This window comes from Chelonia mydas, chromosome 2 (genome assembly GCF_015237465.2).
Source record: "Chelonia mydas isolate rCheMyd1 chromosome 2, rCheMyd1.pri.v2, whole genome shotgun sequence".
In the NCBI taxonomy this organism is placed as follows: domain Eukaryota; kingdom Metazoa; phylum Chordata; order Testudines; family Cheloniidae; genus Chelonia; species Chelonia mydas.
This window is the reverse complement of record NC_057850.1, coordinates 185253980-185272652: the sequence shown is the minus strand read 5'-3', so window position 1 is coordinate 185272652 and position 18673 is coordinate 185253980. Positions and strand designations below refer to the sequence as shown.

Below are 18673 nucleotides of genomic sequence, written 5' to 3'. Positions count from 1 at the left end.
GAATGGCCATACTGGGTCAGACCAAAGGTCCATCTAGCCCAGTGTCCTGTCTTCCGACAGTGGCCACTGCCAGGTGCCCCAGAGGGAATGAACAGAACAGGTAATCAAGTGATCCGTCCCTTGTCACCCATTCCCAGCTTCTGAAAAACTTCACTAGATATAAGAGGAATGAAACTATTAGCAAGCCAATATAATAACATAATGATAATATTGTAATTGTTATAAAACAATGCAACTTTGCTTAAAAGATGTGGCTGTGTTTACTGTCTACAGTGTGTGTTAAGTACTGCATTTATGCATAAAACCCTATCTTTTTTTCTGGATAATTGGATGTGGATAATTGTATTTAGAGCACCTTATTCATGTAAGTCAATCATTAAAATATCAAAGCTGCAGAGACTGAAGGAACATCAGTTTTTCATCATTCCAGTGACCCAAATGAGATGCAAATCATTTGATAAATGCTTTGGTGTAACTTCTCATCTTCTCTCCACATATTCTCTTGAGCGAAAAGAACAGGAGTACTTGTGGCACCTTAGAGACTAACCAATTTATTTGAGCATAAGCTTTCGTGAGCTACAGCTCACTTCTGTAGCTCACGAAAGCTTATGCTCAAATAAATTGGTTAGTCTCTAAGGTGCCACAAGTCCTCCTTTTCTTTTTGAGAATACAGACTAACACGGCTGTTACTCTGAAACCTCTCTTGAGAGATGCGTCTTCAACATTAATGCAACAAACATATTAAGAGTGGGATAAGTGTAAGCTTTTGTCTTCATTCATATAAACACTTCAAACATTTTGAAAGCATGGGGACAGCAAAATATGTTCCTACACAGTTGCCATTATTTTCGGATGTGTCTTTTTTATTGCTTTTGTTTAACATCTTACTATTAATAAATGGAACCTACGTCTATTTTTATATAACCTTGATCAGCCATTTACCTGCCCATGTTCTTACTGGGTATTTTTTTAAACCAACCCTGGGAGTCCCTTAACTCTTTTGTTGGATGAATGATCAGGTACATTCATATATGATTCTGATATAGAGTCAGTAAACAGTAACTGAACACGAAATGAAATTAATAAGCAGTTAAAGAGCGGACACATGCTCAGATTAATTTATAATGTTTTTCACAAATGTACAAATTTTGTAGCAAATATTTACAAAATTTTACAGTGTTTACATAGCTTCATCAGGACTGGCTGCCAATTTTATAATAATGAGGCTATAACAGCATTTAAGGAGGGGCAGAAATACATTCCATTCTGTAATTCTGTGCATGGGGCCTAACTCTTCTCTTTCTTAACCAAGTTCAGGAGTGGTGTAACTCTCTTGTCTTCAGTGGAGGAACTCTAGTGTGAATGAGAGGAAAATCAGGCCCACCCGGTCATGCCAGTTAGGTCTGATAAAGTATTACAGACTGTCAGGACAACAAACATATGATCTATCCCATTGGCCTACTCTCCAGTGGACTAAAGAACCCATTTCTAGGTCGGATGGTGTCTCTGTCGCAATGGAATGAGTGTAATTTTTACAGTCAGGAGGATGCATGTGGAGTGTGGCTGTGGCCCTTTATCTGGTAGATAGGCAATGGAAAATTGTACGGCTCTTGAGGCATTACTGAGGGCCGGGGCATTTGTGTGGCAGTCTAGTGCCCCATACTTTCTGAGCCTACTTGTTCCTCACAGAAGCATGTATTGATAAATACTTTACATAGGAGTATAACTTTTCATTGCATTTTACAGAGATGAGCTGAAACCCAACCAACCACCAACCAAAAAACCACGTCAGCCATTGACTTATAAACAGAGCACATGTGATTAGGAAGCTATTGATAGACACTAAATACGATACTCCCTAGTGCAGGATTTACACATTCAGTTTGCAGATTAAAACTGTACTTCAGAGTAGCTGTGCCAAATCTGGTGGTGATGTAAACAGTCAGACTCAGTAACTAAATAAGTTAAAGCTGCTCAGAAAACAAATGTAAGTGGCAACTTCCACCAATTTGGGTTTCAGTGCAAGTGAAAAATAGGTACACTATAAATACCCAAGCATGTGGGATTTGAGGAGGTAACAAGAAAAGCGACTATTTTAGCTTAGTTTATTTTTCTATGCCCTCCCATTAAGTCTCCTAGGTATGTAATTTTTACACTGTTTTTCATCTCTGAAGTTGACCTGGCTAATTTAAAGTTAAAAGATAGGAAACAAAGGGCAGGAATAAATGGTCAGTTTTCAGAATGGAGAGAGGTAAATAGCGGTGTCCCTCAGGGATCTGTACTGGGGCTAGTGCTGTTCAACATATTCATAAATGATCTGGAAAAAGGTATAAACAGTGATGTGGCAAAATTTGCAGACACTACAAAACTACTCAAGACAGTTAAGTCCAAAGCAGTCTGGGAAGAGTTACAAAGGGGTCTCAGAAAACTGGGTGTGACAGGGTGGTGAGCAGAAAACTGCTTAGTCCACCCCCGTCATTCCAGCTCCAATTAAGGAGCTGGCTAGATCACCTGGCCCTGACTGGGGAAGCTGGAACAGCTGCTGCCTTATCAGGCTGGGGCTGGATAAAAGCCCCAGAGGAAGGAAGCTAGGAGGAGGAGCTGGAAAGAGGGGAAGCTGCAGTAGGGGGAAAGGAGGTGAGAGAGTGCAGGCATCTCTCTCTCTCTCTCTCTCTCTCTCTCTCTCTCTCTCTCTCTCTCTCTCTCTCTCTCTCTCTCTCTCAGAAAGGGACTACGTGTATGGTGGAAAGGTGGTGGAAGTACAGCATGTAAATAAAAGTGCCAGGTGAGTACTGCAACAAAAGGTCTCTGTGTGACTTTCTCACCCCAGCAGGAGCCAGGAGGGCCCTTCAGGGACCCTGTTATACTGGGTGACTGGGCAACAAAATGGCAGATGAAATTCAGTATGGATAAATTCAAAGTAATGCATGTCGGAAAACATAATGCCAACTATACGTATGAAATGATGGGGTCTAAATTAGCTGTTACCACTAAAGAAAGAGATGTTGGAGTCATTGTGGATAGTTCTCTGAAAACATCTGCTAAACATGCAGTGGCAGTGAAAAAAGCTAACAGAATGTTAGGACCATTAGTAAAGGGATAGATAATAAGAAAATATCATTGTTACTATATAGCCATGGTATGCCCACACCTTGACTACTGCATACAGTTCCGGTTTCTATAAAAAAAAAAAAAGACAAATTAGAATTGGAAAAAGTTCAGTGAAAGGCAACAAAAATAATTAGGGGTATGGAATAGCTTCCCTATGAGAAGAAGATTTAAAAATCCTGGGACTTTTCATCTTGGAAAAGAGACGACTAAGGGGGAGTGTATATGATAGAGGTTAAATGGTGTGGAGAAAAGGGAGGGTATATGATAGAGGTCATGAATGGTGTGGAGAAAGTGAATAAGGAAGTGTTATTTGTTCCTTCTCATAACACAAAAATTAGGGGTCACCCAGTGAAATTAATAAGCAGCAGATTGAAAACAAACAAAAGGAAGTTCAATGCACAATCCACCGTGGAACTCATTGCCAAAGGATGTTGTGAAGGCCAAAAATATAACTGGGTTCAAAAAAGAATTAGATAAGTTAATGGAGGATAGGTCCATCAGTGGTTATGAGCCAAGATGATACGGGATGAAACCTTGTGCTCTGGGAGTGGGTGACGGGATGGATCACTGAAATTGCGCTGTTCTGTTCATTCCTTCTGAAGCATCTGGACTGGCCACTGTTGGAAGACAGGATACTGGGTTAGATGGACTATTGGTCTGACCCAATATGGAGGTCTTATGTTCTTCAGAGTGGATCTTTTCTGTTAATACCTGAGATATTCTTCAATCACTTATTTTCTGATCAGCATACATCCAACATGTAACTTACATCCCTGTTTACATCTAAACTAAGTTTACATTACATGTTAATATTTTACATCCAGACTTTCATGGGTGATATAGCTGCTTACATCATGTGTGAATCTGACCCATTCTATGTGACTGCTACTGTTCCAATAGACCAGGGGTTCCCAAACTTGGTTCATGGCTTGTTCAGGGTAAGCCCCTGGTAGGCAGTGAGACGCTTTGTTTACCTGAGCGGTGTCTGCAGGTACGGCCGCTTGCAGCTCCCAGTGGCCGCGGTTTGCCGTTCCTGGCCAATGGGAGCTGCGGGAAGCGGCACAGACAGGGCCACCACTTCCCGCAGCTCCCATTGGCCGGGAACAATGAACCGTGGCCACTGGGAGCTGTGAGCAGCTGTACCTGCGGACGCTCAGGTAAACAAAGCATCTCGTGGCCCACCAGGGGCTTACCATGAACCAAGTTTGGGGAACTCCTGCAACAGATCCTAGAAAATATCCCTTATTTACTGCTTGAAAATGGCACATTTGAATGGAATCTGGGGAGGAGGTAACTGCCTTCCCAAAATAGCAGCTAGTTATTTGATACATAAAGACTTCCTCCTTCACACTCACTGTCGTCAAACTGAGACTGATAGTAGCAGGTAGTCTCTGCTATTTACAATAGTCATACAAAGGTATTATTTAAAACTTTTCTCTGACTGATCAAAAAGTTGAAAATAACCCCAGGACTAAGCATAGCTTTTAATATAGTTTTGTGGTCAGTTTTCCTTTAATGAGATGTACAGCACTTGCTGTGTTTCTGCTGGACACTACGCATGTTATAGGGCAACCTTTGAAATAATTGGATCTCCTCATGCATAAAGGAAATGGTTTCCAAAGACTGTTACTGAGTCTCCTCTGTTATCTTCATCCTTATACTGTTTCTCCCCCCGGCACCATCCTCACAAGCATTTCTGAATATTCAGAACTCATATGGGAGATTATGAGGCTATAGGACCTTCGAGCTGATCTTGAACGGCAGCCACACAGTCATCCATACCACTGCTGCCTCACTATTTCTGGCTTTTCAATGCCCACTCTGAATAGAGCCAGTGAGGAAATTATTTGGTTCCCCCCCAAAATGGTGATGAAAATCATCATTTCCATTTTTGTTTCCATTTTTCTGCAGAAGGTTTTGGGATTTTATCAGAAAATCAATTTTTGTTTGCCTTTTGTTGCCCCAAACAAAACAAAATTGCTTCAGCTGAAATTCTGTTGTTTTTTTGTTTGTTTGTTTGTTTGTTTGAAAAAAGGCACATCGAACATGGCCATTTCTCACGGAGATTTTCCATATTGATGATAAAGCTATTTTTCACTAAAAGAAATATTTTGAACAAAATATTTCTAACAGCTGTAACTGTGAGTCATAAGAAAACTCCAAAAAGCTTTCTGACTCATTTTAGAGCAAAATGTTACGTGAGCTCAGTTATTTCAGATAGGCTCTCACCTGCAGAGCCTTTCTTGCTAGGACACCAAACTGTGTGGTTCTAAATTCCATTCTGACTTACACTCCATGCAACTCCACTAACTTAAGAGGCACTGCACAGGAGGTAAATCAGCACTAAGCAAAGCCCACTGTAGATAAACGAAAGCTCTTTCCTGCTGTTAATTCTGTATACCAAAGTACAAAACACCTATTCTTTTTTTGTAAATTTTTTTTGTATTCCTGATTCTTGTGTTACTATGGAATTCTGTCTGTGATTTGCTATTGTTTTTGTTCAGTCCTAGAAATGAGGGATAGAAAAGACCCATTGGATCATCTAGTTCATTTCCTTGCCAATACACCTTTCTTTGTCCCTACTGTATATTTGCTAGTGTTTTTGAGTGTTTGTTCCAGTCTAGCATTAAAAGTTCCAAGCAATGGGGCTTCCACCTCTTTCTTCCCTGTGGGATGCTGTTGCACAGCCTCATAAGGTATATTGCTCTCTTGAAGTCAATGGGAACTTTGTGAACGAGCACCTCTCAGTGGCCTAAACTGCCAAAAAAAAAAAAAAAAAAAAACCACCCCAAGCCCTGTGTCTACAGACTCAGGCTCGCGGGGCTCACGGTGCTAAAAATAGCAGTGTAGATGTACCTGCTCAGGCTCTGAGACCCACCCACCTCACTGGGTTTTAGAGCCCAAACAGGAATATCTACGCTGCTGTTTCTAGCACAAGGCCGAGTCTGTAGACCTGGGCTCAGAGTCTCACTGGCACAAGTATTTTGCATGTAGAAGGAAGAGTAAATATACTGCAGGTGCCTGGGGGGGAAATATGCATTCATGTGCTCAAACAGATAATTGTGTGCATAAAATATATGGAGATAGATAGATATGGATAATGGTAGATACTTGGTTTATGGAGCAACACACAAACCCTGATTTTTATAAAGCTTCCTGGAGAGATCCATGATCTCAAAATCCAAATGTTGGATTAAAAAAAATCTGTTATACCAATTTTAAAAACTGGTGACCAAACAAATTTTGGATATCTGGGATTTACCCTCGTACCGTTCACAAGCCTTTACTCCATCTGGGGGTTGGGCACAACATGGAAGTGATAACCCCAAAAGGAAACTGTGATACGCCTGATATTGCATGTGCATATAAGCTTAACTTTCCATGGGGGGAAAAAATGACAAACCCCATTTTTACAGGTGGTTATACTCTCTCAACGTGATCCTTTGAAATGTGCCTTCATGTGCTGAACATCTTGTATATTTTTTTCATGCTTGTGATGACTGAGAATAACATACCACAGTTTGGGTCATTCTCTACACTGTTTCGTTTCCTTGTTTACAAATCATTAAGACATTGATTTTTCTTTCCTTAGGCAAAGGATCAGGAGTACATCATGCCACAGACTTAAATTGCATGAGAAGCTCTCAGCTTCCGATCTGAAAGGGATATAAAAACTGATATGAAATACTGACAGGAAAGCCTCCTGGGGGAGACTCGCTGGCCATAATTTCAAGGTTAATGATGGTAGAAAATGCCTTGTCAGTGCTCAGAGTGGTCTCCAGACCAGCACCATACTTTCTACTAGAGGCATGATACTCTGCTTTTATCGCAGCCCTAACACTTCCTCAGCCTGTCCTTACACTGGATGAATTGCTGCACCTTTACAATTTTCCTTGTTTCGTTAATTAATGCCCTAAAAGCCAGTGGTAGGTGACACCCTCCTCTGAGTTGTTGCATTTTCCAAGTTGGGATTTCAAGCTGTGCTGCGCAGAAGAAGTGGAAGGCAAAAGTCACTTTTTGCCTGAATCTGAGCTGCTCTAAGGGCCAAAAGGTGCTCAGTGAAAGGCTGTAATATATGGCAGCTTCCTGCTGCTGCTTGTGGACTGCTCTGTAGCCTGGAGCAATCTAGAATCACCACAGTGGTATGCACTATAGAGACACTCCTCTTGTCCCTGGCTCTAGCTCCAGTATGCCTGCCGCAGCAGGGCTTGCAATGGAGGGGCAGCACAGGGCTATCTACAGTGACCCTATGTAGGACCTGCGCCAGGGAAATGCTTCTCTGGTTCCTTGGGGGCTGTTATGGCCCCATACAGCAACAATGACATGGTGGCATATAGAGAGCGCAGTGGGCTGAGAATCTCTCCTCCAGTGCTGCAAGGTTCATTTCCAATTTAAGATCAGAGCATGACATTTGAGGAAGATTCTAGCTTGTTCCTGTGTTTCAGAGGCATTACGAGGCAATGAGGGGTATACGATGTGATACTTTTTAAGGGCCATGCTCTCAAAGGTGCCTCACCCTATCCTTTGGTAGTGTGCATTATCACTTGTGCAGTCATGTAGAATTTACATGTCCTAGGACCCATTTATGGATGCAAAGAGAACACAGATGTGTTTACGTGCATAAGTTCAACCATGTGAGTGCACAAGTGAAAGTACACAAAACGTGTGCTCACACTAATGTGCAAAACTTGTATGCACAAAGTCGCATGCACATAAATGGAGGCCAGGTTTTGAAAATTGTATCCTAAATGTTGTTCAGTTTCCCCAAGAGGTTTTCATTCATAGACACGGAAAAAGTGCCATGTTTTGTAATGAATGGGTGAATTTATGTAATATTTTCAGATCTGGGGTGATGGGAGAGTTGTTTTCATTTGATCATGGTGAGGTTTTTGATAATCTATAGCAGCTTGCAGATAAGGATCTCACTGTATTTTGTGAAGATTGGTAAACTGAGACACAGAGAGGTTAAGGCCCAGCTCCTCAGTGGTATTTAGCTGCCTAACTCCCATTGTTTTCAATGAGAGTTAGGTCCCAAAATACCCTTGAGAAACTAAGCCGAAGTGACTAGCCTAAGATGAGCACAGTGAGAAAGTGTCTTGGAGAAGAAGAATTCCCAGCAGGTCTTCTGACATCCTGTCCCAGGCTCTAACTGCTTCTTTATGTTAATAGAGGCTCCCTAAAAAACCTGCTGACAACAAGATTACATTCTTTTTTACTGTCCATTACAGATGTGCATCTACTAGTTACAGTCCTATGGTAGGGCACAGCCACCATAGATTTTTTTTTTTAATATATAAATGAACTCACCCATTAGCTCCTAAATGCATGGGAGCTTCTGAATGCAATATTAATACATTAGTTATAAGCCTGGCTTCAGGGTAAGAGAAAATTAAATCTATTAATCAAGCAGTGTTTTTTACCTCACTGAAGGAAACTGCTGTTGTCACAAGGGGATCATACTACCTAGAGAAGGCTCTTAGCGATTTGGCAAACAAAATCATACAAGTTTTACATTTCTCTGTTTTCTGCAAAGTTTATCTTTTTGCAAAATGAATTAATTTATAGTTAGGGCCCTACCAAATTCACGACTATGAAAAACACGTCATGGCCTGTGAAATCTGGTTTCTGCCTGTGAAATCTGGTCTCTTGCTTGCTTTTACTCTCTACTATACAGATTTCAGAGGGGGAGACCAGGGTTTCTCAAATTGGGGGTCCTGACCCAAAAGGGAGTTGCGGGGGGGGGGTGTCACAAGGTTATTTTAGGTGGGTTGCAGCATTGCCACCCTTACTTCTCCACTGCCTTCAGAACTGTTTGGCCAGAAAGCAGCGGCTGTCGGCTAGGCACCCAGCTCTGAAGGCAGCGCCCTGCCAGTAGCAGCACAGAAGTTAGGGTGGCAACACCATCCCATCCCGTCCTTCCTTCTGCGCTGCTGCTGGCAGCAGCTCTGCCTTCAGAACTGGGCTCCCGGCCAGCAGCCGCCGCTCACCATTGCCCAGCTCCGAAGGCAGGGCCGCTGCCAGCAGCAGTGCAGAAGTAAGGGTAGCAGTACCGCAACCCCCCCCTACAATAACCTTGTGACACTGCGCGCCCCCCCCCCCACTCCTCTTTGAGTCAGGACCCCTACAATTACAACACTATGAAATTTCACATTTTAAATAGCGGGAATCATGAAATTCACTATTTTTAAAATCCTATGACTGTGAATTTGACCAAAATGGACAGTGAATTTGGTAGGGCCTGATTTATAGTTTAATTTGATAAAATTACAGCATTCATTGCACAACCCTAAATGTTTCTGAGTTGATTTTTTTTCTTTTTTGGTCCACCTTTAGTATTTCAGTAGTAACAAAGAGAAATGTAAGGTATTGTTAATTATTCAGAACCACTTTCATTTGAGCTCAAACATTTACAAACATTAAGTCTCTCAGTGTCTCCATGAGGCACTGTGGTTGCTCTTAAAACTCAGTTTTCTCTATCACAGCATCTGAGATCCCGCAGTTATTGTAAATGTAAGAAAATTCTGTAGCATCTCAAGATATCCTGGGTGATACTTGGTAAATATTGGGGGGTTTTTTAATTGTTTTTTAAGGTCTCGATTACTCAAACCATCCTTATTCAGCAAAGCATTTAAACGTGTTTCACTTGAAGCAAGTGCTTTGATGAAGTACAGCCTTCATGGGACCAACATAGATAGTAATAGCCACATTTTCCAGATGAGGAAGTTGAGTCACAGGGACGTGAAGTGACTTGTCCTAGGGAAGCACAAGTCCATGGCAGATCTAGAATTAGAGCACTAGTATACCTGGCTTCTAGCCAGTGCCAAATGGCAATTAATGCTATAGCCGAGAAATATAATCCAGGAAGGCTAATTTCTAGTCCTTTCCTCTAATACTAGGCTGCCCGCACTGAATTATTATCATAGTATTTCACAGCTGCTCCTGAGAAGGGCTATTTCTCTGCATACAGTATTTTAAAGGAAAATTTTTGGTATCCTACTGTCACTCAATGTCATAACAATAAATTGATATTTGAAGCTAGAAAGGGCCAAGATGCTTAACAGTAAATTACTGTAACTTCATTGTGGCTATGCTGATTTCCACCTTCAAGTCTATATTTCTTGGTCAAAGTCTAATCTCTTCTAAAGAAGTAACTTTTCGATGGAATGTAAACAGGGTTACTCTAAGTGGTACTACACTGACATAAAATAAACTTTTACCACAATTCATTAAAAATGATCAATGTGTTTTTAAACTGTTCCATTTGGATGGTTTAAGTAAGGATCTGAAAATAAGAGAGGCCATTGTAGAGTTGTCATTTTGATTTGAAAAAAGCTGCCTAAAGGTCATAAGAAGGAGCATCAAGGTTAAAGCTACATTTTGTCTGATGCACAAGCTGAAGGAAGCTTCCCAGCTAAAATATCTCTAATAATACATTCCATCCCTAGTATATATCTTCTTGTTTTATATATTTGATTTGCATCCAAATGCTGACACAGCTCCACTTGGGTCTTTCAGTCTTACAGCATTTATGCAGGCAGCACAATAGCAGAATGCTTCATTGCCACAGTTTGTTTGAGGGGTTTTTTAATTCTCTCCACTTTCTAAAGAAGCATGTTGAAGTGGTATTTAATTTTTCAGTGTGTGGACCTCCAAGAAAAAAGAACTTTACCAACAAAATAATTATTATTCAGTTATTGCAGTGACCTGCTTCAAATTGTCTTTCTAAACAAATAGTGAGCCCTGCACTGCACTTAAAAAAAACTATCTAAAATGTGGAATATACTCACTCCTTATAATAAAAAGGAAAAAAATTGAAGATATATTATTTTGTCTGGGTGGGGTGAGCAGAGACTCTTCCTTTCAGTAAGGGGTTCATAATTGTATTAAGTTCATTTATATTACATGCATGCTTGTGCACACATGAATTCACTTGAACTATGTTATATATTAACTAATTCTTGGAATGTGTAGAGTTTTTTTTTTTAAGGAGTTTTGCTTATTGTTCTTTAAAAAGAAAGCTCATCAATCAGTCCTGGTACTATTAATTATGTATCTGCTCTTGTAATAGAAAACTGTTCTGCTTTCCCATCCCCTGAGTGATAATTTATCCCATTTTCACTTTACCTAGGTGGATTTTTAACACTGAATTGCTGAGACCTCAAAATTATCAAAGGGCTAGTTTGTACCTTTTAGAGCATGCCAACAGGGTCTCCGTGGGGCAGTTAGAGTGCTTTACAGATCACACCCCTCTAGAGCGCTTTGTCACGTCATGTAGACTAGCCTTTATAGGGCTGTAAATGCTCATCTACACATAGCAAACATATTTCAAGACAAACATTTGTGGAGTGTCTAGACTAGCATTTATTGGTGTTTAATTTGCATTGATTCACAACAGGACTTAAAACAAGACCCTGGAATGCAGATTTAAAAGAATTTATCTAACTACAAACTCTTACTCCATTCCAGAGATCCCTGAAGATCCACAAATCGCAGAAGAATATTATAATGATGTGTTTGATTCTTGTTCAGAAACAAGTGAAGAGGAGGAGCAGAGGGAGGAGGAGAATATGGAAGTATCACAGACTGTCTCTAAAACCAGTCAACAGGTATACATGCTTCTTTGTGTAAAAAGCATATGTGCAGGTGCTAATTTTTCCAGTTAAAATAGCAAATAGTAAAATACCAAAGTGTCTAATCCTGAGAGGTTACTGACTTTGAGAACTATGGGTGTTTGGTGCCTCTTGAAATCATTGGGGGGTGGGGGGGAATGAGGGAGAGAGTGAGTGAGAAACTCCTGCATCACTTCAACATTAGGGGTAAAATTTCCAAAGGTGTCTTCGGGACTTAGGAGTCTGAGAATAAAATTTTCAAAAATGTCATGGGCACTTAGGAGCCCAAGTCTCATTGAAAGTGAATGGGCTGTAGACTCCTAAATGCCTAAGTCACTTCTGAAAGTGAGTTTTAGCTTCCTGAGTCTCTTAGGAGCTTTTGAAAATTTTATACTAGACCTTCAACCTATGTGTTGTATGCATTTGAATTATAGTATCTGTTTTTAATTTCAATTGCAAGCTCTTGATGGGACTGACTTTTTACATTTTTATGGAACCAAACATACTGCTACTGCTAAACAAATTATAAATAACTTCTAACTAGATGATTGCCCCAAACTGTAGTTTTTCTTCTTAAGACACAAATAAGGTTGCTTGCTATTTAGTAGGGAAATAACTGCCTTTCTAACACTGTGTTAGGGAATCAGGAATCTATGCCATCAGTTAAACTTGGGTTTAAAACGTACAAAAAAACCATTTTACTTCTGATCTGGACTGGAAATGTCCAAGTATTAAACAGAAACCAAGGTACCATTCAAATTAAACACAAAAGAAGGTGATAGGGTTTCAATTGTCTTTTCCTGCAGAGAAAGTTTTAAACAAGAAATTGTCTTAAAAAAACTTACTGGAAATCAAAATAGTCTTAAGACTGTGTGAAAACAGCCCTTGATCAGATAGATATGTCCTTTCAAAAAGATGAAGCCCCTTCCCGCATTGTTTTTACTGCAGATGTATGAACATTCAGAAGCAGTATGTGTATCCTGTTAAAGCTGCCGGGCAGTGATCTTACAAAGTAATAATTAGTCAATCAAAAATCAGTGGAATATGTCAGGGAATGCTTTTGATGTGATTGTTCAGGATCTGTAGTCTGCAGGGGCTACATAGACTGAATCTAACAGTGGTGCATAAGCCACTCAGTTGCTTGAAAAATCCATCATAATGTACTCCCAAAAATACACTATTGCTCACTTTCATAGCCCTTACTGTATTTTTCTTCTTAGCGCTATGCTTTGTTTTCATTTGACTTTATTCCACGATGTCAGAGTTCTATCATAAAGTGTCAGTCAATAGTGGTTTTGAACATGAAGACTGCTCCTTAGAATTAACAAAAGACAGCAGATATAAATAGAGTTCTTAATAATGCAGAGTAAATTAGGTATTGGCAGTCAGATTTAGGCAGAGTGACATTTAATCATTCCTTGGTGATTCACAAGTCAATGACAAGAGCTAGTATTGGGGCTTCGAAGAAATGTTTAATTGACACTCCTTGTCGGATTCTGACCCCTCCATCTACATATGCCTATTTGTTTTCCCCTACAGTGCACACTCATAGATTCTGTTCACATTATGGAAAGATGCGTGTGCATAATGAGAAGAGAGCACACCCTGTAATATCTACTTTTTTAGCACTGCCTCTGTCAAAGAAGTAACTTTTTTTTTCCTTTGGTTTCCCCCTATACCAGCATCCTTGTTGTGGCAGAGGCTGATCCCGTTTCAGAATATTGTTAATACAATCAAACTTCCGCTTTTCAGGGGGGAAAAACGCTGAATTGTAAATTTTCCATTTTACAAGTGAAGAATTGGGAACTGGGCCTGATCCAAAGCCCACTGAGGTTAATGGGAGTCTTTCTATTGACTTCACTGGACTTTGGGTCACACCCAATATGAGTAAAACTAAAATCTTTTTTTGGTAGAATCTGCCTTCATGGTAAATTTCAGGGACTGCTTCTGCTCCCGCTGATTTTAATGGCAAAACTCCAATTGATTTCCATGGGAGTACAATTGGACCCTTAATGTGGAGTGAAGCCCTTTTGATATATCATACCCTTCCTTCCTTGAAATAACCTGAAAAAATACAACCACCAGTGAAGTGGTTTGGATGTGTTTTTAAATGTGTTGTACTGTGTTACCTGTGAACTCCTGCAGAGCCTTCATTCTGTAAGAAGTTTACCTTCATAGTAGCAGTAGTGGCATTGTACTTCACCGGGTAGTGACCTGTTCAATGAATCCTTGATTACATGCATGGGGCATAACTCCATTTCACCTAAGGGAGTAGGGTATGCAGAGGAGCTCTGCATCTTGGCTGCCATTTGGGATGGGTTCAGTGTCCCAAACCTCTGCTTAATTCTCCTGCCCAAAGCCAGTTTACTCAGCTTTTTTGTGCAGGGGAGAGGGAAGATTTAACCTTTAATGAATCTGACAGTTACTTTTACAGGCTTCTGGCTCCCTGATGATCTTATACATGTATTTGTTCAAGGAACACTGATTTTTCTAATTGCATGAGAGCTAACAAGGACAAATAGCAGGGGAATCTGAAAACTTTCTTTAAAAATCATCAGCAAAAGAAGTCGCTGTTCAATAAAAGTTCCATGTTGGCTTTAATTTAGCTGAAGCAATAATGGACACACTCCATTTCAGTTGATTGGATAGAATAGAATATCAGGGTTGGAAGGGATCTTAGGTCTTGCTTCTTATGCTTGCTTTTGGTGCTAATGCTAATATAGGACTTGTCTTCAATGATTTGGTAAGGCAAAAGTCTAGTTAATTCTATACATTAGCTTCCTTTTTTGAATGCTGGCTTAGACTCCAGAGCCAGGTCAGCAGCTGGTGTAAATTGCTATACCTCTGTGAGCTTCATCAGAGCTGTGCTGAATTACACCAGTGAGAATTGGACTCAACATATCTGAGATACAATAACAAACTTGACTTTGTTGTCCTGCATATAAAAACCCATGCAGTATGTTTTAATATGCCAATAAACCAGACTTGGTAGACTATGGGTGTTGGCAGACTGTGCTGATGTCAACCCAAGAAGTGCTCCATTAGGTTCCTAATGCATGCCTTGGCATAGACTGTTGCTGTTAGAATACGATTCTTTATTTTTACGTTTAACTTATCTATGCATTTGTCCAGGATAGCTTCTATGCATGGAAGAGCCCTTCCATGTTCATTTGCAAAGCCCCTTACTGCTCCTTATTTAGGGCTTTGCCTTCTCAGCAAAATAGGTATATTTTTTACATTGAGGTAATTCTCTTGATGTAAAATCTGAGTGGAGACAAGACACAGGTAGTTTTTTACTTCAGTGTAGCTAACTGAAATCAACCGTATTACCTCTCCCCTGCACTCAGCTAATTAAGATTGACCTTGACTACCTACATCGAGGCAAAAACTACAGTACCTTTGATTCACCAGGATTTTAAAAACACACCATTTTTGCAAGGAAGACATAGCTCCAAAGGGTACGTCTACACAGGGATAAAAGACCAATGGCACCACCACATATTGCAGGGTTCAGGGTCCAGGGCTAAAAATTACTGTGTAGCCATTCAGGCTCAGACTGGAGCCCAAGCTCTGGGGCCCTCCACCCTCACTGTGTCTTAGAGCTTGGACTCCAGCCTGAGCCAAATATCTACACAGCAATTTTTCAGCCCCGGACCCTGAGCCATGTGAGCTTGAGTCAACTGACCCAGGCCAACTGTGGGGGTTTTTTAATCCCTGTGTTGACTTACCCTAAGTCTCTCTTGAAGATCTGTTGTGAGGTCTACAGAAAATGTGCTACCTGATAATGACATGCTAGAGGATCCATTTGGGAATAGTTAACATAATCTCATATAGGTTGTGCCTAGCCCCTTACCCAGCTATTGATCTGTCCGTCTTTAGAGTGTCCATTCCTTGGGGACTTCTTTTCACTGTTGGTGCTACTGGAAATACACAATTATGTAAAAACTCGATTTGTGGGGATATTGAGGAAGGAGAAGTCGGGCACTGTATCCTTCCACCAGTTCCTAGTAGACAAAGAAAACAAGGAGACAGTTTTATAAACACTTTCCCCCTGCAATTTTGAATATATTCCTTGTGTGTTAAATTTTTTTTAGAACCTCATTTCCTTTTTTTAAAAAGAGCTCACTAGTCATTGATACCTCCCTGATCCCAGATGAGTGAATTTAAGCCCATTAAGAATATTAAACACTTCCCTTTTTAACTTTGACAGCAGAAAATGATTTCAAAGCAGCTCCTTAAACTGCGGTTGAAAAGGCATCTTAGTGTTTTGGGGTTTGGGTAGTTTAAAACTGTCACTTTTCTCCTCCTGACCTTCCCGCCTTCTCTCCTCTCACCATATGCCTGCAGCCATCCTGAGCAATGAAGAAGTATATAGTAGTGGGGAACTGTCTGGATACCCATAACCTGTTCATTTCCAGGCCTGAATATTTTGTGGGTTGGAGGGTTCTGATTATGTAGGTTTTATGTTGAGAGCATCTTCTTTTATTGAGGGGTGGGGTGCGCAATCTGGACTTCACTGAAACTCACCTTTCCATATTAACTCTTGCTAGCAAAGTGTTTTTGTTTGTTACTCCATTAGGCTACTGTACACACAGGATATCAGTTATATGCTTTAACTAAGGGTTAGCAATAATGGAAAATTTGGAAAATCATTTCATCTTAGTAGCTTCGGGACACACCAAATGTATAAAGAAGGGATGGTGGGCAAAGCAAAATGATCAATAATGCAACACAAAAACTTTTAGCAAAATACAAAGTTTCTGCTGAAAAGCAATATGTCCTCAACTTACATGCAAAAGGCTCTTTTCTCCATAACAGCTCATTTCTTAACCAAGAGAGGTTCCGCCCCAGTGAAGGCATGCTTCCTACCTGGGCCAGGAATGGGACCAAAACTTAATATATTGCCTTCATCTTAAGTATATTGCTGCCAGGCACAGTAGGAACAACTGTCAGAATTCAACTACCAACCTGGATGTTTCCTCTAGATGTCTCCTCAGACTCTAGAGCCAGACCTTCAGCTGATGTAAATCAGCATAGGTCCACAGACTTCCTCAGAACTGTGCTGATGTGTCCCAGTGAGAACTGGACTCAACATGTCTCTTCGAGATACAGCAACAAACCTCATTTTGTTGTTCTGCATATAAAACCCCATACAGAATGTTTCCATATGGCAGTAAACCAGACTTGGTAGGCCCTGGGTGCTGGCAGACTGTCAAAGGGTTTACAGCAAGCTTGTCTGTAAACATCTGAAATAGACCTCTGAATCCCCACAGCAGAGCAGAAATTTTATTCTCTCCCCCACCCCTCACCCCTTCTCGTCTCCCTTTTTTTAAAAAGTAAGGCCTCGTCTACATGGCAAGTGAGTGCGCAGCAGCCATGGTGTGAATCTACAGCGCTTTAGCCTGCTGCACACTAACTTCTTGTGTGGATCCTGCTATCACACATGACAAGTTCCATACCTCAAAGCACACTATGAAATTTTGTGTGCTGTAGGAGAGTCCATGCAATGAGTTAGTGCATGGCAAGCTAGTACGCTCTAGATTCATACTCTGGCTTGCAGTACACTAAAACTCCACGTAGGCAAGCCATAAATTTGTTACTGGTGTGAGGTGCTGGTTTGACACACCTAGTTACATACAGAACAGATACAGCATTGGCAGCAGTATTGCAGATTTCCCCACAGTATCTAGTCAATCTGTTTCAACCCTCTTTTTAGGGACTACCCAGGTGAAAGGATAGTTCAACCACCACTGAATCTTCAGCTTCTTTGCTGAGATTGCTAACACAGATACCATTTAATGCCCTACAAATCTAACTTTAAAATATCAGTCTGTTTCAGATATAAGTGCATTAAACAGCTTAAGGCCATAAAAAATTAAATCCTGCTTAATCCTAAAAGTTCTCACTTGAGCACAAACAAGCATTAACCAGCTAAAGATTGCCAGTTTAACTTGGCATGTAGTCAGTGAAGCATGGCTATTAGCCATCTGCTAGTATTTGAAATACTTAGTAGAGTACCAATAGCAGTTTGTGTATAACAGCCATTCCCCCCCCCCCCCCGCCCCCACTAGAGGAGCCTAGAATGGACAGCTTAGTAAGATGATGTTGAAACTTAAAATAGCATGCCAGTCTTAAAGTTTGAAGGTAATTCCATGTGGCTAGTATAGTTTGTTTTACACAATACTATAATTTATTCCTTACACAGGACATTGATTTAAATTTAAATTTTAGAATCATTGATATACGGTTTTAAGATATTGTGGATGAAATCCTGGTCCTATCAGAGATTTGCCATTGACTTTAACGGGACCAGGGTTTTATCCTGTAGCTTTAAATAGTACAAAAATGCCACACTTTTAAATAGCATACTGTAACCTGTCTTGAAAATTGCACTTAGAGTTTACCTCTTGACTTCAGAAGAATATGTTAATTTCTCACTGAAACATGCCCTGCTATGTCCTTTACATTCAGGACTTCAACTTATCTTCACCAAAGTGCATGAATAATTCTTGGAGGAATCGGGGCCATAATTGCAGAAAACTCTGGTCTATTTATCTAGTGCTTCAAATTTAAAAAGCTATAATCTTTTTTCTTAAAGTAAAAAATCCCCAATTTGTAATTGCAGCTACAAATTATAATATTTTCTATGAGATGTAGACAAGTAAAACATGAGGTATTAATTCCTTATGGCATCTGCCACAGGCCTTGGAAACTTTGGAATCATTAAGGTGCTCTCATTTTCCCCTGCTCAGCATGATATTACTTTAAATATCTCAGGACTAATTAATGTTAAATGCTGATGTTTTTGCTGAGATTGCAAGTGATACTAAACAGCAACACAAATGCTATAAAGCATCCTGCATATTTGTTGCACATGTTTGCAGTTCTGTAAGGCAACTAACGTCAGAAAATCATTCTTTAATGTCCCCCGAAACTTGACACTTGGGAGGAAA

General features: G+C 40.4%; 1 protein-coding gene across 6 annotated transcripts in view; it reads left to right on the top strand.

Moving 5' to 3' along the window:
• Positions 1-18673, top strand: part of NEK11 (NIMA related kinase 11) — a 165052-nt gene that overhangs the window by 100870 nt on the left and 45509 nt on the right. For 4 of the 6 annotated variants that reach the window (XM_043540837.1, XM_043540836.1, XM_007064332.4 and 1 more), the window contains exon 13: positions 11578-11717. In XM_043540837.1, the coding sequence (XP_043396772.1) occupies positions 11578-11717 (140 nt within the window). The remainder of the gene's footprint in view (positions 1-11577; positions 11718-18673) is intronic. The other 2 variants (XM_043540838.1, XM_043540840.1) reach the window with 1 other exon arrangement.